Source organism: Mauremys mutica, chromosome 11 (genome assembly GCF_020497125.1).
Source record: "Mauremys mutica isolate MM-2020 ecotype Southern chromosome 11, ASM2049712v1, whole genome shotgun sequence".
Lineage (NCBI taxonomy): Eukaryota > Metazoa > Chordata > Testudines > Geoemydidae > Mauremys > Mauremys mutica.
Genome location: NC_059082.1, coordinates 38,933,249 through 38,954,716, shown reverse-complemented (window position 1 = coordinate 38,954,716; position 21,468 = coordinate 38,933,249). Strand labels below are relative to the sequence as shown.

The window sequence follows — 21,468 nt, the reverse complement described above, 5'->3', positions numbered from 1 at the left end:
TTGCGTGATTAATCGCACTGTTAAACAATATTAGAAAACCATTTATTTAAATATTTTTGGATGTTTTCCACATTTTCAAATATATTGATTTCAATTTCAACACAATATAATGTGTACAGTGCTTACTTTCTATTTTTAATATAAATATTTGCACTGTAAAAAACAAAATAAATAGTATATTTCAATTCACCTAATACAAGTACTGTAGTGCAATCTCTATCATGAAAGTTGAACTTACAAATGTCAAATTATATACAAAAAAATAACTGCATTCCATGTAAAACTTTAGAGCCTACAAGTCCACTCAGTCCTACTTCAGCCAATCGCTCAGACAAACAAGTCTGGTTAAATTTGCAGGAGATAATGGTCCCCGCTTCTTGTTTACAATGTCACCTGAAAGCGAGAACAGGCGTTTGAACGGCACTGTTGTAACCGGTGTCGCAAGATATTTACATGCCAGATGTGTTAAAGATGCATATGTCCCTTCATGCTTCAACCACCATTCCAGAGGATATGCATCCATGCTGATGACGGGTTCAGCTCGATAACGATCCAAAGCAGAATGGACCGAAGCACGTTCATTTTCATCATCTGAGTCAGATGCCACCAGCAGAAGGTTGATTTTTTTGTTTTGGTGGTTCGGGTTCTGTAGTTTCCGTATCAGAGTGTTGCTCTTTTAAGATTATGAGAGCATGCTCCATACCCTCATCCCTCTCAGATTTTGGACAGCACTTCAGATTCTTAAACCTTGGGTCGAGTGCTGTAGCTATTTTTAGATATTCTCACATTGGTACCTCCTTTGCGTTTTGTCAAATCTGCAGTGACAGTGTTCGTAAATCAAACAACAACATGTGCTGGGTCATCATCCGAGACTGCTATAACATGAAATATAGGCAGAATGCAGGTAAAACAGCGGGGACATACAATTCTCCCCCAAGGAGTTCAGTCACAAATTTAATTAATGCATTTTTTTTTTAAATGAACATCATCAGCATGGAAGCATGTCCTCTGGAATGGTGGCTGAAGCATGAAGGGGCATACAAATGTCTAGTATATCTGGCATGTAAATACCCTGCAACGCTGACTACAAAAGTGCCATGCAAACGCCTGTTCTCACTTTCAGGTGACATTGTAAATAAGAAGCAGGCAGCAGTATCTCCCTTGTTAACAAACTTGTTAGTCTTAGCGATTGACTGAACAAGAAGTAGGATTGCCTGGACTTGTAGGCTCTAAAGTTTTACATTGTTTATTTTTGAGTGCAGTTATGTAACAAAAAAATCTACATTTGTAAGTTACACTTTCACTATAGAGATTGCACTTCAGTACTTGTATGAGGTGAATTGAAAAATACTATTTTTTGTTTATAATTTTTACAGTGCAAATATTTGTAATAAAAATAATATAAAATGTGCACCGTACACTTTGTATTCTGTGTTGTAATTGAAATCAATATAATTGAAAATGTAGAAAAACATTCAAAAATATTTAATAAATTTCAATTGGTGTTCTATTGTTTAACAGTGCGATTAATCGTGATTAATTTTTTTGAATTAATCGCATGAGTTAAGTGCAGTCGACAGCCCTACAAATAATCCATAGGTATGTAAAAGGAGGGAATGCCACTGGTGACCACTAAGTGGTGCCATTGGACTAAGAATACATGACAGTGTTAGAATAAACACGCTCAATTAGACAGACAAGTTCCCTTCCAAGAAAAATGGGTTACTTACCTGTCCAATAACCATTGTTCTTCGAGATGTGTTGTGCACATGTACTTTCCATTGAGACTCGAGTGCATTGGGTGCACGCACACCTACAGCGGAACATTTCTGTGCATAATCACTCGAAGGAAAACTGTTGATGCTGCAACAGTGCAGGCCTTCAGTGCTGCACTCAGAAGTAGGACCTGACTGTTTCAGCACAAGCTTCTTCAAGTTGCTCAGTGTCCCAGCTCAGACCCAGTTTTCACCAAAGCCTTACACTGCTTACCTTTGACACTGGACACCTGCTGGCCTTGGGTCTTGCTGAAGAGGTTCAGCTCATTAGTGATGGATTCCAGCATCTTGACAAAGTTGGGTAGGAAGAGAATGACATGAACGTCATGGTTGGAAAGATGCCGTCCACAGCTGATTCCCTGGGCCCCTTTCACATGGGGGCCACACAGCAGAGCCACTGTGGGTCGCTGGTGAACATTTTTAGGATTCAACCTGAAACACAGAGATGAGGAAACCATTAAAACCTACGTGTCTTCTGCATTCTTTCCAAGGGAGAGTGATGACAATGAAATCTAGAGTGTGGAGGTCCCAGAAATCGCCCTAAGCTGTTTAATGATCTGAAGATTAGGAACCCAGAGTTCTCCTGCTCTGGAAAGACACATATATATGCTGTGACAGCATCTCATCCTGTCCAGCACTTACGCACTGGGAAATTACTGATGACCTACCTACTCCACTTCAGTGTTTCCTTAGAAGGTAAAACAGACAGCAAAACTCTGGAACCTTGCAGCACTATTCTATTCATCTCATCAATACCCCGTCCACAAGGGCTCTGTTTCAAAACAAGGGGCACTTCCATTGGATGCTGAGAAGGTGTTGCAGTTCAAGCAGGTTGGAGTTCTATGGTTTCACCTTTTCCTTTGTTTGGCTCTCTTTTTGTGGGACTTTGCTGTGAGACCATTGTTCTATAGTAGCATACAGTGCAACACAGGGAGAATAAAAGAGCCATTTTGCCCCTCTCCAATGGGCTTGTTTTGAACCCAAGAAAGGAATGAATGAATAAGAGCTTTTTAAAGCATTGCAACGCCACCATGAACTTAGGGTTCACCTCAGACCCATCAGATACATTAAAAGGTAGAAAACAATTCATACTACCGTATTTCTAAAGCACTCCCATTACCTCCACGCACCACCAGTTTCAGGCGCAATAACAGATTAAGTGGATGTGTCTACTTTCTATCCAGCAAGGCAGCCTCATGAATGATCTCAAGGCATAAGCAAGCATCAATTGTTAGGGAAAGCGCTGCTGCTGTGTAGACAATGTTTTGTGAGACATTGGATTGAGGTGCAGCACTATCTACACAACACAAGCGGGAGTTAATGCTCTCGCTCCAGTGGGATGAAAATACCTTAAAATATTAGGGTCACGTAAATCAGGCTTAAAAGTGTGTTGCAATTATGTGTCTACTTGACTAGTTAGTGACTGCACACTGAAGGCAGGTTTTTGCTCACATAAAGGGTGTGTGCGCGCACACATGCAGACAGGACCAACTGCATATCTGACCTCTTGTCAAATTAGGCCCCAGGAAAAGATTAAGACTCCCAAAATGGATTCAAGCTTTTTAAAAAAACCTAAGTGATATTGTAACTAGATGGTGCATTCCTCTTAGTTCTTGAGTTTTGTTTGTTTTTATTGGCATCTGCCTTTAAAAATATGACATTTAAAATAAATACCTAAAGAAGGGTGTCATTATTCATGCAAAGGATCAGCTAATCTGAAATTATAAAGTGTTTTCATCTTTCTTGAGTTACGTCTTCCCTGAGTTAGCTTCTCTGAAAAAGTTTCCACCAGGAATTGAGTCTGGGAGGGGGCGTGACCTCAAGTAGAAGAGGCGTGGCCTCAAGATTTAAAGGTCCTAGGGCACCAGCTGTGGCTGGGAGTTCCAGGGCCTTTAAATCACCCAGGGGGCTCCCAGCTGCAGAGGTGGTTGGTAGCCCCTGGGCGAACTAAAGGGCCCGAGGCTCCAGCCACCGTGGAGCTTCGGGCCCTTTAAATGCCAGCCCCAGCCCAGCTGCTGGAGCTGCGGGAGGGATTTAAAGGTCTCCACTAGGCTTCTCGCCGTGGTGGGGAGCCCGGAGGAGCCTTTTAAATCCCGCCCGCAGCTCCGGCAGCCGGGCTGGGGCTGGCATTTAAAGGGCCCGAAGCTCCACAGTGGCTGGAGCTTCGGGCCCTTTAGTTCGCCCAGGGGCTACCAGCCACCTCTGCAGCTGGGAGCCCCCTGGGTGATTTAAAGGCCCTGGAACTCCCAGCCACAGCTGGTGCCCTAGGACCTTTAAATCTTGAGGCCATGCCTCTTCTACTTGAGGTCACGCCCCCTCCCGGACTCCAGGCCTTCCAACGTAAAGCTGAAATCGCGCATGTTAAATGCGCGTAAGTTGCAGTTGCGAGAGACCTGTACCTGGGGAATGCAAATGACCCACTTCAAATCCTCCCTTTTCAAATGATGCCTGGAAGGGAAAACCCATTGTCTACTAATTACCTGCTCCTGGAAACTCCAGATCAAAGACCCCTGAACTGTATAGAGCAGGGGTGGCCAACCTGAGCCTGAGAAGGAGACAGAATTTACCAATGTATGTTGCCAAAGAGCCACAGTAATACATCAGCAGCTCCTCATCAGCACCTCCTGCCCACCGGCAGCCTGATCAGTGCCTCCCCACACCTGATCAGCTGTTTCGTGGCGTGCAGGAGGCTCTGGGGGACAGGAGGAGGCGGCGAGGGCACGGCAGGCTCAGAGGAAAGGGTGGGAAGGGGTGGAGAAGGGGCAGGGCCTGTGGCAGAGCCAGGGGTTGAACAGTGAGCGCACACCCCCCCCCCCTCCCTGGCACATTGGAAAGTTGGCACCTGTAGCTCCAGCCCCAGAGTAGGTGCCTATACAAGGAGCTGCATATTAACTTCTGAAGAGCCGCATGTGGCTCCGGAGCCACAGGTTGGCCACCCCTGATATAGCGGGTAGACTAAACATGCTATGAGAGTGCTTGTTCTGAGCTGAAGCTGTGATGAATTTGTAACCCTTGGATTGGGGGGGTGGGGAAGGAAGCAGGGCCTGAAGGACTGCTCCATATTAGGGTTGGGGTTAACTCTGGTAAGCTTATTAGTATTTGTATAGGTTGTTTTTATTACTTTTAATGTTTTCTCCTTAATGAGTTTTACCTTAAGAATAAAGTAGGCCTGCATAGGAAATGCTGTGTGGTACCTCATAGCTGTTAACAATTACACCTGTTAACTGTGTGCTTAGGCAGCCTGTCTCTGCTGGGGAGAACAATGAAGGCAGGGAACTGTGCAGCCTGGATATACCTGGGTCAGAAGGGAGAGATGCAGGTCTTTACCCAAGAAAGGCACTGGCTGGGAGCCAGACGCCTGAGAGCAGGTGCCCTTGCTGGACAGGTGCAGTGTCCTGAACTGTGACAGTTACAAAGATTGTCACTGGAGACTATTTTATACAACTTCATTTGGCCACATCTTTGATGAACAAGCTGGTTTCCGTAAACTCCATTCACAAGGCAAATGGGGAGATTCACAGCAGGGTTTTTTTGGTTGTTTACCTGTTGGGTCCTCCAAGCAGACTCAATGCCATCTGGCTGGCGCACACCCCAGTCATCTCCAGTCTGCGCTCCAGAGTCAGTCCATGTTTCTCAGCTACTGAAAGCACCTTTTTGTGCAGTTCATAAGAGACGCTTGGGACGACTAGCCCAGAGTCTGCAATTCAAAGAGAAGGGGCAGGAAGGACAGAATAATCAGACACATCCAGAGGGTTAAGATCTGTTCTGAACTAAATGACAGACCGCTCCAAAATGAATATAACAAAGAGGCTACTTGTCTCTACAGGAGATCCCCTTATCTCTGACGGGTGGATCAGCAGCTGTGCTCCCAGCAGGTTCCAGCTCCCTTCAAGAGGCAGCCATTTGAATCTCAACTAGCTAGCTATTGCACTTCTTCGGCACACTGCCACAAGAACTATTTCTTCAAGGGATGTGAGAATGGCTGCATTCTCCTCTAGGCTCCTAAGAAACAAACTTGGAGAACAAACCACAATTACTAATTGGGAAAGGGGCCTCCTGGCTCAAGTTATTACTACAAGTATGCCCAGAACTTGCACACACACACACAAAAAAAAAAAAGGTTTCTTTGGAAGTAGCTTAATCCTGGAAGCTCAACAGCAAAAGTGACCTCGTCTCAGTAGACCCCTGTTCTTGCCAACTAGCAGCCTCCGCTCAAGAACAGGATAGCAAGGGGAGCGCGGCAATTCTGGATTGAGGAGTCTTTGGGAAGGACGTTTCCCCAAACTCCTGCTTACTCCATGTCTTACTACCACTACCAAAAACACTAGCATTTCCCTCCTTAATGAGACAGCGGTTACATTGTTTCTAAACCCAGACTCTCCAGAATAAACTGCCCCAAAGCCTGGAGACTGCCCTGGGATCCCAGGATGGAATCAATACATGGATAACTGAAAAGCTAGATGGATTTGTGAGGGCAAACTATAAAAGCCAGCTAGTTTCCTACTTCACAAGTCTCAAAACAAAAAAAATTTCTCCCTCCATCAACCCAACTTCTTATTCATACAGCTGCCAAGGGCACCATGTTACTCACACCACCTATAATCCCCTAAATCTTAGCGGCTTCACATCACCACCAGAAGAAATGAAAGGGTGTCCCCCACAGTCCCACTGTACTGTACCACCCCGTCTCAGACTTTATGCAACCTCCAAAAGACCCCAAATGTCTTCTCTGGCTGAATTGATCTCAACTCAGCAGGTGATGCTGGCTTCCTGGCCAGGAATCCATACCTCTAAACTCAGAAAGATAGCAACTAAAGCCCTGTAACTATATAGGGTGGGATTCTCAAGAGTTTTTGCCATGGTATTTGGGGACCTACCTCTTGCCAGCCCCTTTGAATAATCCAGCCATAGACTTTATCAGGCAGCAAACAGCTCAAAGGCTTCTGACTGGTGCCTGTGATACACCGCTACCTCAATATAACGCCACCTGATATAACACAAATTTGGATATAACGCGGTAAAGCAGTGCTCCGGGGGGCGAGGCTGTGCACTCCGGTGGATCAAAGCAAGTTCAATATAACAGTTTCACCTATAACGTGGTAAGATTTTTTGGCTCCCAAGGACAGCGTTATATTGAGGTAGAGGCAGTTTTACCATGGCACATCTCAATCTAAGAACCAGCCCTATGCAGAGTGTGGCTGAGAAATTAAAATGGTTCAATTGCATTCTGCAGTTATTTTAGTTCTGTTTATTAATAGCTCTCATCTTCTGCAAGCCCATGAGAGCCATCCTTCAGGTACTTATACAGCATTCTGACAGCCCACAGAGCAGCTGGGCTTAGAATAATATGGCAGACATCCATCCAAAGGGCAGCCCATGGCTTTGAGGATCATCATAAATGTGGGAAGAATCATACAGACCTTAGGTTTCTCTGGCCAGGGATAACTCTTTTAGGGGGAGAAGATCTTGTGTAGCCTGCAAACTCCACTCTTATTCTTTAAATTACTTGAGTTCTTTAAGGGGCTTCCATGACACCCTGAACACAAGAAACCACCTCCAAACTCATTACAAGGGATGTGCACATGGCTGTGACAGACTTTAGTGGCACTGGAAGCCAGGGAACAGAAGCTGTGACCTAGAAGCACCCCATGGAGAGGAAAGATATTATACCTTAACTTGACAATAATGACCAGCCAAATTAAAGATCCTGAGGCTCCAAAGGACAAGACCACCAACCTCTACACATTTTGCTCAATCCAGCCTCATTATCTGTTCATGTTATTCCTAACACAAGTAACGTAAAACAAATATCTTTGAGCTAATGGAGGATAGCTCACCTCAGTTGTGCCCTGTTGGGGAAATCTGTAGAGCCCTGCAAATCTGCAGATATCCGTGGATGAGGATATCTGGGAACCATTTTTGCATATCGGATGCGGATACAAATTTTGTATCCATGCAGGGCTCTAGAAATCTGGTCACAGAACACCAAGTCCCAACAAGAACAGTATCATTCCAGGATCTGCTCTGGTTCTCCACACAGCAAAATTCCAGAGGGACAGAACTTCTGCCAGGATCATATAGGCACAAGAATAATGAAGAGGTCACTATATATTTCTCAGTGTTTCTCAGACACTTGTGTGTTGTTTGGCAACACCATTCTCTAACACACCAGGACTTGCTCCAACTCTGGAGTGGAAAAAAAGACTGGATCAGCAGGACTGAAGTGCTGAAAATAACATACCCTGCTGCAATGGATGGCAGAGCAGAGATGGTTTCTCCCTTCTACAGTGAGATCCCAAGAAGTCAGCTATGACTACCCAATTCTCTACCCCACTCCAACTCTAAGCAAGAATGAACTTGCACTAATGGGGCACCTTTCATGCAATGAACCCCTAGAATTTTACAGACTTCACTAATTTTGGAAAATCCACTTCCCTGCCACAGAAAGGCAAACTCTCTGAGTTGGAACACAGCAGCTGTAAACCGGCACACGACAGCAATACATAACCGCTTAGGACAAGAAGTTTAGAATACTGTATCCAATTCAAAATGCAGGGGGAATCAGGTAGAAAGAATGTGCTTCCAAAATATCACTGGATCTTTGACCACACACGTCAAGACCTTTAACATCTCAATGAAAAGTTCTCAAATAATGCAGCACCTTCTAGCGCTGTGCTAGAATAACGGCTCAGTAAAAACTCTAGGGACATATGATACTCGTCCCTCAATATTCCACCCTGCAGTACCTGGATTTCCCTACAGGTCTCCCATCCACATACCAGCACAGCTCAATTCTGCTTAGCTCATGATATTTGATAATCACAGCTTGAGGGGGAATGACTGCAGGCAGGCAAGCAAGTTCTTGGCTCACTTCTGTTTGGCTAATTCGGATACACTGCTCTGAACTGAATAAGCAGTGCCTAGAGGCATTCAGGAACAATCAGCAGCCTCTGAATGAGTGAAGGCTTTGGGATTTATTGTTGAACATTCTGTCTGTTGTCACTTTGTGAGACTGGCAGGTGAGAGGCACAGGAAGCATGTGGGAGATACATTACAGATAAAAAAAATGTACACATCACTCACGAGAAGATGAAGCTCTCTTTCACAGCTTAGGCATGGCATGAAGTGCCAGGTGGAGGGCCCGACTGAAGTGCCAAAAAAATCTGTTACTTTCATTAATGTTGCCCTACTTCTGCAACAGTCACAAACATCAATCCTGATTCATTTTCACACACGTATCAGTTACAGACACAGTCTACATATGAACTCAGGAACAGCATCAATTCAGCTAGTGGTGTAGCTGCACTGGTGCCGACTCCCAAGCACCAACAAGAGCAAGCCAGAGTTTGCACCAAGAGAGCTAGCTCAGGCTCCCCTTAGCTCAATCCATGTAAACCCCCTGCTTGCCCTTGTCTACCCGTATGGTGTTGCGGAACACAAAGGCTGGTGGAATGGTAAATAATGACGACAGGGCAAACATACAGAGTCATCTGGATTGCTGAGTGGGCTGGGCTCATGCAAATAAAATGGTTTTAATACAACCACAACTGCAAGGAACAAGGAATGCAGGCCATACTTACAGAATGGGGAACTCTCTCCTAGATAGCAGTGACTCTGAAAAGGATTCAGGAGTCACGGTGACCAAGCAACTCAACATGAACTCCCAGTGCGATGCTATGGCAAAACTGACAAATACAATTCGTGGATATACAAACAGGGGAGTAGGGAAGCATTGGTGAGACCAGGACGGGAATATTGTGTGCAGTTCTGATGTCCACATTATAAACAGGATGTTGAAAAGTTGAAAAACAGGGTGCAAAGAGAGCCACAACAACTATTTGAGGGCTGGAGAAGATGCCTTACAAGTGAGATCGAGCTCAAAAAGAAGCTCAAGAGGTGACTCGATCACAGTGTATAAGTGCCTTCATAAAGGGAGAAAACACCAGCTACTAAAAGGCTCTAATCTAGTGGAGAAGCAAAACAAGAACCAATGGCATGACGTTAAAGCCAGATTCAAATTAGAAACAAGGCACAATTTTTTTAACAGTGCAGGTGATCATTTGTATTCCTGTAGCACCTAGGAGCCCTAGTCATGGACCATTGGAACAAACCATCAGAAGTGGTGGATTTTCCATCTCTCAAGATCTTCAAGCCCAGATGCCTTTCAGGAAGATATGCTTTAGTCAAACAAATTATTGGGCTCAATGCTGGAGTAACTTAGTGAAATTCAATGGCCTGTGTTGTCAGGCTAGATCTAATGGTCCTTTCCGGCCTTAACATCTAGGAATGGGTTGAAACAAACTAGACATATTACTGCTACAGAGACCTGGAACAGTTTTGAACACTTGACCTTGCATGTTAACAGCTAATTAGAAGACTTTTCTGTAATCAAGCTTTTATTACGTGCAGCACATATGCAAGCATGTGTATTATCAGAAGTAATTTAAAACAGTTGATAGCAGCAACTTCAAAAAGCTGAACGTTCAGAGTCCTAAGCCACTAACTCCTAAACCTGTCAAACTAGTCACGCACCTGTCAGTGTTCACACACTCTTTCCTTCCAGAGTCACGCAAGGTTCAGCCATAGCTCATTCCCATTCATATCTTTGCTCATTCATCAGATCTTGTTTCTCTAGCCTGAGGTAGGATTGAGTGACCCAGGTTCAGGTTCTCTCCAAACTTGTTATTTCACATACTCCCCTCTCTGACCTGGGGCTTGTGACTCCCAAATTGCTTTTAAACAATGCAGATATTTTTAAACTGGAGGACAGGGTCCTGGGATTCCCTGTTTACACTCTACACAGCATTCTCATTAACCAGAGGGTTGGGACTCCGGGTCCGCAATTCACACCAGCCTCATTTGGCATATTACAACCGAAGGTTTTTCCTTTACAGAAGAGGTGGTAAATCAGCAGCACCCTCTCCGGATGCTGAAAGTTACAATGTGTGCCTGCTCCATCAGTCTGATAGCTCGGGCAACCGGGAACACTTAGGATACATCTACACTGCAGTACATGACCTATGACACAGCTGCAGCTGACCCAGGTCAGCTGACTCAGGCTAGTGGGCCTTGGGCTCAGAGGGTTAAAAATCGCAGCGTAGACATTAAGGCTTGGGCTGGAACGCGGGCTCGGAGATCCTCCAAGGGGGATGGTTCTCAGAGCCTGGGCTCCGGCCCGGCATCCACACTGCAATTTTTAGCTCTCCAGCCTGAGCTCCATGAGCGTGAGTCAATTGAAGTGGGCTCTGAGACTCAGTGCTGTGGAGGTTTTATTGCTGTGTAGACATACCGTTAATGGGTTAATGCAAGAGACATTACTTGGAGCTGACAGAAAGGTACAGTAAGATTACACAGTATCATAGCATGCAAACAGCAAGGCCTGAACCAGTATTACGCTTTGTCCTAATTGCTCTTTCACAGGAGCATGCAAGCACCAAGAAAACTTCCCTTCTTAGCGCTCACGCAAGGTCCAACCAGTCAGGCTGGTTTATCTAAAACAAGCTGACAGAGACAAACAAACTCGGAGGAAAGCAATCAAGGAGGTAGCGTGTAAACCCGCAAACAATAACACTACTGCAACCAGAACTGAACTCTAGCCAAGCTTAATTATGTTTGGGTTGGAAGGTGGATATTTACTGTTCAGTAATCAAGAAGATAAAATAGGTCAGCTTAGGCCTTAATATTAATATATATTTTACAGCTGCCCATAAAAAAAGGCAGATATAATTAACTATTCCAGGACATGCACAGCAGCACTAAATCCTCGTTAACCCAAGAAATATAGAAATAATTTCTAAAGTACACTCCATACTTGGCACAGACCTATGAACAAGTTACCCATTCAAATCAATTACTATACCACACAGCATAAGCAGAGGCTACACAGTGCTAGAAAAAACCTGACATCCACTACCAAAAGGGCTAAGCTCATTAATCCGGAGTACAAGAAATGAGGATGGTGGCTTTAAAAAGCAAGGTCCAGGTGCAATGTCCAGACGAGAAGTCCTACTACCCACCCCCCACTACTCAACTGCTGAGAAGGGTGATGGGATTGCTACCAGAGTGCTGTTCCTGGGCCCTACCTTTTGTATGGGCCTCTGACATATGAAGTTTCACACACACCCTCTAGAGTCTAGCTCTTGGAAAGCAAAAGAGGAGTGGTCTCTTCCCCCCCACAAAATCCACAGCCTTTTGGCTGCAGTAAGGGGCACGCAGGGAAATTCTCGAATTCTCTGTCCCTTTCCAGAGCCTCCTGACAACTACAATGGAGAGAGCGTTTTGTCTTGTTCTATTCCTTCTCCAGGGTTTCTATTTTTAGTTCCTCTGCCACCATGAATAGCTCCAGTTTCCACCTCTGTTGCTGCTCAGCTTTCTTAAGCAGGAGCAGCTTTACAAAATCTGCATAATTCTTGTCAGTTTCATGTTGGACACAAGGATTGTGAGTAGCAAATGTGAAACTGACCAGCGTCTGTATCTCATTCTGCTACTGGTAAAGCTATGAACATGGACAGAGGCTCTTAAGATATCTGTCTGTAGACTCAGGAAGATAGTACTACATTGGTTTACACTTGATTCAGAACCTTAAGGGCTAAAAAAACCCCTTAATTCTTCTACAAATTAAATCTTAAATTCTGCAGAAAAATTAACAGCAAAAAACGTTTTTAGCTACATCAGAAGAAGGACACCGGACAAACAAATCAGTGGGACCACTAGACAACTGAGGAGCTAAAGGAGCACTCGGGAAGACAAGGCCATTGCAGAGAAGCTAAAGGAAATCTTTGCACCTGTCTCCATCCTCACAGAGGATGTGAGGGAGATTCCCACATCTGAGCCACTCTTTTTAGGTGACAAATCTGAGGAACTTTGCCAGATTGAGGTGTTGATAGAGGAGGTTTTGGAGCAAATTGATAAATTAAACAGTAATAAGTCACCAGGACCAGATGGGATTCACCCAAGAGTTCTTAAGGAACTCAGATATTAAATTGCAGAGCTAACTGTGGTATATAACCTATCATTCAAATCAGTCTCTTTATCAGGTGAATGGAGAATAGCTAATGTGATGCTGTTGCAAAAAAAAGCAAATGCAATTTTGGGTTGCATTAACAGAGGTGATAGTACCACTCTATTCAGCGCTGGTTAGGCCTCAGCTGGAGTATTGTGTCCAATTTTTGGCCACCATTGTATACAAAGGATATAGAGAAACTGGAAAGGATCCAGACATGAGCGACAAAGATGATCAAAGGGACGGAATTCAAGCCATCTGAGCAAAGGCTTAAGGAACTGGGTATATTTAATTTGGAAAAGAGGAGATTGGGGGTGGGGCGGGACATGACAGAGGTCTTCAAATTCGTGGCGCACTTCAGTTCTCCAGATGGGCAGCAGTGGCAGAAAGCTGGAAAATTGCTCCCCTCTTGCTCTCATAAATAGGACATCTAGGCTTTCTTGGTAGTCAGATTTTTATTTTTTTGGGTCAACATTTAACTTTTCTTTTTAAGTATTGTGTAATGGGGAACAAAAGGGGAATTTGGGGGGTAATTCACATGAAGAGCCTCAGGGATGGATTCAAATAAGTGATGACCAAAGACCTGATAAGCACTGTACTGGCTTCAGTGTTCGTTTTTCTCTGGAACAGATCCCAGTTTTGAAGTCTGCCTTCTCCATTCTAAACCTCCTGCTACATTTCTGAAGAGCTTACAAGAAAATATACTACCCCTTCACCACTATCACCACCAGAGCATCTATGTGCGCCCGTGTACTGGTCGGCGGACAAGCACCTGCCAAAATGCCACCGAAAAGCAGCATCATCAAGAGGCGTCGCCGCCAAAACGCGGCGTCACCAAGAGGCATAGTTCGGCAGCGATGCCTCTTGACGTTGCCACTTCTCGGCAGCATTTCAGTGGATGCTTGTCCGCCAGCCACGGTCCTCGGTGGCTCATTGTCCAGCGCCCACCACCTGGAAAAGGTTGGGGCCCACTGGTTTACGAGATACAAGAGGCAAACAGCTGCCAGGGTATTTTGCATTTCAAAACAATCACTTTAACCAAAATCTACAGAGATGGTCACTTACGAGACAAAGGAGAAAACCCAATCTGTTCATTTTACCTGCTGTTTAATCAAAGAGGGCAGAAATTAAGAAATGCAGCAGAATGTGAATGGTCAGGGAACAACCACTGAATAAAATATTGCAAGTCTCTAAGAGAACAGCGTTTGGAGAGCTGGGCCCTAACAATCTCAAAAGTTCCTCTCTGTTGGGTGAAGGTTGCTAGATTCAGAGCATCCCCTTTAGTGAGACAGGTTAATAGAATTAACCTTTTTAAAAAGATAGGTGAGCATAACTGTGGAAGAGAGACCAGGACTGACAATGGAGCATCAGCCACTTTCATCTAGCCTTCGGGGTACTGGATTTTGAATCAAAGGCAATAAAAGATCTATGAGTCATGGGTCTACTTAAGACTATGGGCTTGGCTACACTGGAGAGTTGCAGCGCTGGTGGTGGGTTTACAGCGCTGCAACTTACACACCTTCCACACTTGCAAGGCACATACAGCGCTGCATCTCCCTGGCTGCAGCGCTGGCTGTACTCCTGCTCTGCCTTGGGTATAACTATTAGTGTGGCCACCAAAAGCGCTGTAATTGGCATCCAGCAGAATTTTCCCATAATGCTTTTAACTAAAGAACTCTCTTTGTTTTGTTGTGAACTCGGGGCTCCCGGAGCTGCTTATCTAAAAAACAAACACAACTCCTGTTTGCTGTGAATGAGGCAGGCAGGGGGATGAATGTCTACAGCCTAGTGTTTGCTTTAGGAGAGAAACAGCACAGCGGGGAGTGGGAGGGGGGGAAAGGGAGTCCGTCCTGAGCAGCTGCTTATCTGGTCTCCAGGCTGTTTGCATTTAAGAGTGAATGAGGCGTCGAGGAAATGGTTAGAATTTGCAAGGCAGAGAGCTGACCGTGTTGGCTCCAAAAATCCACTCTCTCTCTCTCCCCCCCACGCTCCCTGTCACACTCCACCCCACCCCCTTCTTTTGAAAAGCACGTTGCAGCCACTTGAACGCTGGGATAGCTGCCCAAAATGCACCACTCCCAACAGCGCTGCAAATGCTGCAAATGTGGCCACACTGCAGTGCTGGTAGCTGTCAGTGTGGCCCCACTCCAGCGCTTTCCCTACACAGCTGTACGAAGACAGCTGTAACTCCCAGCGCTGCACATCTGCAAGTGTAGCCAAGCCCTATTTATCTGAAACATACAGTTGACTATAATAATGGTTGGGCTACCAAACATTACTTCCTAGTAGTCCACTGGGTTGCTTTGGTACAAATGGATTTGTCCAGCCTTGTGTTCATTACAGAATCATAGGACTGGAAGGGACCTCAAGAGGTCATCTAGTCCACTCATGGCAGGACTAAGGGCTTGGCTACACTTACGGTTTGCAGCGCTGGTAGTTTGCAGCGCTGGTCATCCAGCTGTGTAGGAGCAGCGCTGGTGTGTGGCCACACTCACAGCTACCAGCGCTGGTGTGTGGCCACATTTGCAGCATTTCCAGCGCTGTTGGGAGTGATGCATTATGGGCAGCTATCCCAGCATTCAAGTGGCCACAACGTGCTTTTCAAAAGAGGGGGGTGGAGTGGGGTCTAGTGTGACAGGGAGCGGGGGGAAAGAGAGAGGGGATTTTTGGAGCCAACACTGTGTGTTTAGCTTCCTGACTTGAAAAATCAGAACATTTTTCTGACCCCTTAGTCTTAACTCTTAATTGCAAACAGCCTGCACGACTCCCCGCTGTTTCCCTGCCTGCCTCTCATTTGATTGTTTACAGCCAGGTACAGATGATCACAGCAAACAGGAGCTGTGTTTGTTTTTTAGATAGCAGCAGCGGCAACGGAGGAGCTCCACAGAGCTGTTCACAACAGGGAGGAGGATCTCATTTGATTGTTCACAGATTGATCACAGCAAACAGGAGCTGATAAACAGCTCCGGTAGAAACGGAGCTCCGGAGGTTCACAACAAAACAAAGACAGGCTGCATAACAAAACAAAGGGAGTAATTTTAGTTAAAAGCATTCTGGGATATCTCCTTATTCCCCGGAGGCCAATAAAAGCGCTGGTGTGTGTCCACACTTGATGAGCAGCGCTGGATCACCAGCGCTGCAATCGCTACACCCCAACCTGGCCAGGTGTACAGCCAGCGCTGCAGCCAGGGAGTTGCAGCGCTGGTTGTGCCCTGCAGGTGTGGACGGGGTGTAATTGCAGCGCTGGAAAGCCTCTACCAGCGCTGCAACTTGCAAGTGTAGCCAAGCCCTAAGTATTATCAGACCATTCCTGACAAGTGTTTGTCTAACCTGCTCTTAAAGATCTCCAATGATGGAGATTCCACAACTTCCCTAGGCAATTCATTCCAGTGCTTAACCACCCCCATTATAAATGAACTTATTTAATGGACAATAAAATGCACTGACAGATAGATCAACAGTTTCTTTTGAAAAATTAGTGGCATAACACAGCTGTCCAGTCCCCTGATCTTTGCAGTGATGATACCACTTCAAAAGCCTCCCAAATTATTCCCTGGGCCATGTGTTGGAGTAAGATGCAGGAGCATGCAGGGATTCACACCCAAATGGCTGAGATTTCCCCCTTCAGGCATGGCAAGAGCTGGACATTAACTGCCTGTCAATCAACCCAGCAACTGTGACTGTGTTCTTATTACATTCATCAGACAGACCAATCACTGTGTCAGTCAATGTTGAGCTCTCACAAGGCAATCAGTATCCAAGACAGACAGGACTAGATTAAAGAAATGACTAAAAAGTAGCTATTTCCAGTATAACTAGAAAGTTTGCTTTCCCAACTAGAGATTCACTGGTGAGTTTAGATAGAGCCTTTTTGAGAGAAAACGATGATGACCCGGGTTCCTCTTTGTTACAGATATCCAGAAATAATAGATTTCAGTACCACTGACACTAATGAGGGGCCTGTCACTCTGAACCTTCCCTCCCTTCCTGTTACTCCAGCAGCTGCTACCCTTTAATCGTTAGAAGGAAGTTACCAAGTTAAACAAAAGGAAATCATGACCGTTTAAATAGATAATCAGTTATTACCCACAGAGACTCTGTATCTGTGCCGAGAGAGGGTGGAAGAGGCCAAAGATACTGAATCCACCGTTCTTGCAGCAAGATCAAGAGGGTTGACCACTAACTCCAGAATCAAGTTTATGCCAATGCTCCCCAGAGTTAGCAATAGCCAAACACACAAGTGTTTATAAGAGCTTTCACCATGCAGCTATTAGCATTTCCCTAGTGGAAGGAAACTTCCCCACCTAACACAAAGGAAGTTACCCTTTATGGAGGAAGATGGGAAGACCTGGTACATACAGAAATGGAACTTTTCTATCATTATCCAAGTAAGCACAAACAGGGAACTCAATGTCTGATTGCTTTCTTACTGTATAGTGACAGCTTTTTTTTGGAAACAAATGTAGAATTCCATATGGGAGACTCATCAGAAAGTTAGCTGACCCTGCAGAATGATCCATCCCTTAGATTTATAGAGTGCTTTTCATCCTAGACTTTAAGACGTTATGGAAACTATACAGACAGGAATCACTTATCCTCTCCCCTGCCCCACACACTGCAACAAAAAGAGCAGTGTTTACTAATTTACTGCTCTGATCCCTTTTCAGTTATTACTTAGTTTAATATACTGAGCACTTGACAAGGTAGGAGAGTGCCAAGTTGAGAAGATGATTTCATTTCCATACTCTGGCTTTGCTCTCTTTTAACCCCCCCACCCCGCCCTCCTTCCACCCCCCCCACCCCCCGAGTGTTAGGCTATGAAGATATAGCCTTCTATAAGATGCAATTCTTAGAGAAGATGAGGGAAATTTACTTCATTAGTTGAACTAAAATGTCACCAGGACAAATATAAATACAAGTCTTGTTTGTACACATCTTAGTAGAAATAAGGAAGGAAATAAAACGCACAATAAGAAACAATGACCTCCTGTACTAGGAGCTCTGTATGTTAGAATAACTGTTTATCCAACCTTTGTCAATTTCAAATTCAGGCCGTTAGATTATATGTCTCTTATACACACTCCCTGCTTAACTTTCACATTAGATTACAGCTCCAAAATAAACTCTGATCCAATTTCTTGGCTAAGATCCAGCACATTCATTTCAGGCATTTTTTTTACATAAGTTTGTTGATTGAAACTGAGTTCTGTGATTAACTGGATTCCTGCTAGAGATGAGGGCTAGCTGATGTGTCAGCAGTTTGATCAGGCAAAGAGAAAATTCTCTCCATCCTCCACTTGTTTATATTAGGCAGACAAAGTTTTGGCAGACTCATTCCCAGCAGCAAGAAGTGATTTAGGTCTGGGCACCTCCCACCAAACACTGCTATTGAATGTAACCTCTCCATCCCCAACAACTGACTCCCTACACGAAAGAAGAAGGTGGCCTGCTCCCAATATCCCTATAAACAAATACTCAGACTCAGGGGTAGAGAGTTTATCTGGAACACGGTAGCAAAGCAAAGATAGGCCAATGAAATTTTGGGCCACACATCCAAAAGCATGGCAAACAACAGAAAAGTAATAGTCTAGGTGGCTCTGAATATTGTGTTCAGTTCTGGTAATCGCATTACCAGAAAAATAGCAATGAACTAGAGGAAGAACTACAAGAATGATTAGGAGATTGGAGGTAATAAGATTAAGACATTTATAACTATGTATCATTCAGCTAAGCATCAATTAAAGGTACAGAAGACTCTGTCCGCACATTTTTTAAGTGTGTACACTCTAAAAGGGAAAGAAACTATTTAATACACCTCTACCCCAATATAACATGGTCCTCGGGAAACAAAAAATCTTACCATGTTATAGGTGAGACCACGTTGTATTGAACTTGCTTTGGCCCCCCCGTTCCTTGCTCCCTGACCACCCCCTCCAGAGACCCCTGTCCCTAATCACCCCCAGGACCCTCCCACACCCAACCCCCCGCTCCTTGTCCCCTGACTGCTCCAACCCCTATCCACACCCTCTGCCCCCTGACAGGCACTCACCGGCAACGGCAGGAAGTGGAGCAACGTGGCCCCAGCCTGCTCCACTCCACCACCTCCCGCTCTGCTTCCTGCTGCCGTTGAGTGCGGAGAGGTTGGGGAAAGGACGCCCCCCGTACTCACCTGTGGTGGAAAGCGGAGCGCCGCAGCTAGGAGCTGGCAGAGTAGAGCGGGCTGGGGCCAGGCTGCTTCGCTTCCCACTGCCGGTGAGTGCGGGGAGGTTGGGGAAAGGACACCCTCCGTGCTTACCTGCAGCGGGAAGCGGAGCAACGTGGACCCAGCCCGCTCCACTCCGCCACCTCCCAGCCGCGGCGCTCTGCTTCCCACCGCCAGTGAGTGTGGGGATGTTGGGGAAAGGATGCCCCCCGTATTCACCTGCGGCGCGAAGCGGAGAGCCACGGCTAGGAGCTGGTGGAGTAGAGTGGGCTGGGGGCGGGCTGCTCCGCTTCCTGCCGCTGCCAGTGAATGTGGGAGGGAAGGGAGGGAAAACCCTTCCCCCAAGCCTCCTCCCCTGAGCGACATGGCTGAGGCCGGGGTGAGGGAAGCAGAGCAGGCTGCTCCTGGGCCACTCTGGGACTGAGGTGCCCCCAAAATTGCCCCCACACAGCTCCTGCCTCCTAGACCGTGGCAGGGCGGGAGGAGCCCCTGACCGCTCCCAAGACCCTCTGCCCCTTATCCAACCCCTCGACCGCAGCCTGGCCCCCTTAACATGCTGCTCAGAGCAGCGTGTCAGAGCTTTACCGCGTTGTATGCGAATCTGTGTTATATTGGGTCGCATTATATCGGGGTAGAGGTGTATAAATAAGAGGTGGTATAAGTGAGAGTGGCAATGGGTTGAAATTATTGGAAAATAAGGCGAGATTATCAGAAAAGCTTCCCAATAGTGAAATCTCTTAGCCTGAGGAATTGGTTCCAAGAGGTAGTGCTAGAAGTACTGTCACTTGCGGTATTTAAAACCAGATTGAACACTTACTAGTGCTTTGTGCAGTAGGGAACAATCCTACACTTGCCTCAGGGAGATGGACTAGATGGCCTAACATAGGAGTAGGCAAACTATAGCCTGGGGGCCGGATCCGGCCCCTCAGGGCTTTGGATCCGGCCCGCGGGATTGCCCCCCATGGTGCCGCGGGCCCCGTGCCGCTCTCAGATGTGGCCAGCACCACTTCCCCGTGGCCCCCGGACAGGGAGAGCAGAGGGCTCCGTGCGTTGCCCTTGCTCCAGGCACTACCTCCGCAGCTCCCATTGGCCAGGAACGGGGAACCGCGGCCAATGGGAGCTTCGGGGGACGTACCTGGAGGCGCAGCAAGGGCAGCGCATGCAGAGCTCTCCACCCCCCTCCAAGGGCCGCAGTGCTTCCTGGAGCATCGTGGGGCTGGGGACAGGGCAGGCATGCAGGGAGCCTGCCCTGGCCCCGGTGCGCGCCGCTGCCACCCCGGAGCCGCTTTAGGTAAGTGGCGGCATGCTGGAGCCTGAACCCCATCTGCACCCCGCCCCCAACTCACATCCCAACTCCCTGCCCTGAGTCCCCTCGTACATCCCTCACCCCTCCTGCACCCTAACCCCTTACACCCCTGTGCACCCCAACCCCCTGCCCCGATCCCCCGCCACACCCCTCCTGCACCCCAACCTCCTTCCTTGAGCCCCCTCGTACATCCCGCACTCCTCCTCTGCCCCAATCCCTTGCCCTGAGCCCCTTCCTGCACCCCCCTGAAACACACCCCTCACTCCCTCCCACATCCCAACCCCCTGCCCTGCATACAATTTCTCCACCCAGATGTGGCCCTCGGCCCAAAAAGTTTGCCCACTCCTGGCCTAACACAAACATTTTCTATATTTAGATTCCATGACTACTGCAATCAAATATAACTCACTGACCCATACATCATTAATCCCTCAGTCTGACAGCTTGCTGTCTGCTAGGAAGGTATTGGTACTGGAATTGCAGGGGTGCATTCACACAGTTGGGGAAAACTTGCACAATGACTGCTTATACTATGCTTCGCACTAAACAGTGCTATTAACCTCTGCACAGGACTGGAAAGTGTAGAAGTGCTGCAGCTAGTATTGAGATGCACTGTTCGGGCCACTTAAGGAATTAATATGTTTGTCAACAGGATTTTACATGATGAAAACTTCAAGTTAAAGGAACATCACGCTTAAAAATCAAGTTTTACATTCTTGTAACAGCTAAGATTACTTTAAATGGAATGGGTGGGGGGAGGTGAGAGGCGGAGGGATGTATCTCCCTAGGTATCCGAATGTGTTTTGTGCACCTAACAGCACTACATGCAGTTTCCTGTTTGTTTGGACCTTTCACACAGCAACAGGCAAAAGTGGTTATAAAAAGAGAATAACTGTAAAACTACAACATTTGGACATGGACATTCAGGAATACATACAGTACCTGAAACTACTTTCAACTCATCATTTTAAATTGGCTAGATTTCAAATTTTTAACAATAAAGCATGTTAGCAGCTTTACTGGCAGATGCTATTCAAATCCAGGCAGAACATGAGAAGCTCATGAACTGTACTGCCTCATATCACAAGCAAGATACCAAAAGTGCCAAGATGGTCTCATGTACTGAATCCTGGGACAAACCCTCTCAGGAGCCAGGAGTCAATCCACAAAGGCTCTTCATGCT

General features: G+C 46.3%; 1 protein-coding gene across 3 annotated transcripts in view; it reads right to left on the bottom strand.

Moving 5' to 3' along the window:
• Nucleotides 1-21,468, bottom strand: part of EDC3 (enhancer of mRNA decapping 3) — a 57,570-nt gene that overhangs the window by 5,535 nt on the left and 30,567 nt on the right. For all 3 annotated transcript variants that reach the window (XM_044980647.1, XM_044980646.1, XM_044980648.1), the window contains 2 exons: nucleotides 5,319-5,472; nucleotides 1,990-2,207 (listed from right to left, as the gene is read on the bottom strand). In XM_044980647.1, the coding sequence (XP_044836582.1) occupies nucleotides 1,990-2,207; nucleotides 5,319-5,472 (372 nt within the window). The remainder of the gene's footprint in view (nucleotides 1-1,989; nucleotides 2,208-5,318; nucleotides 5,473-21,468) is intronic.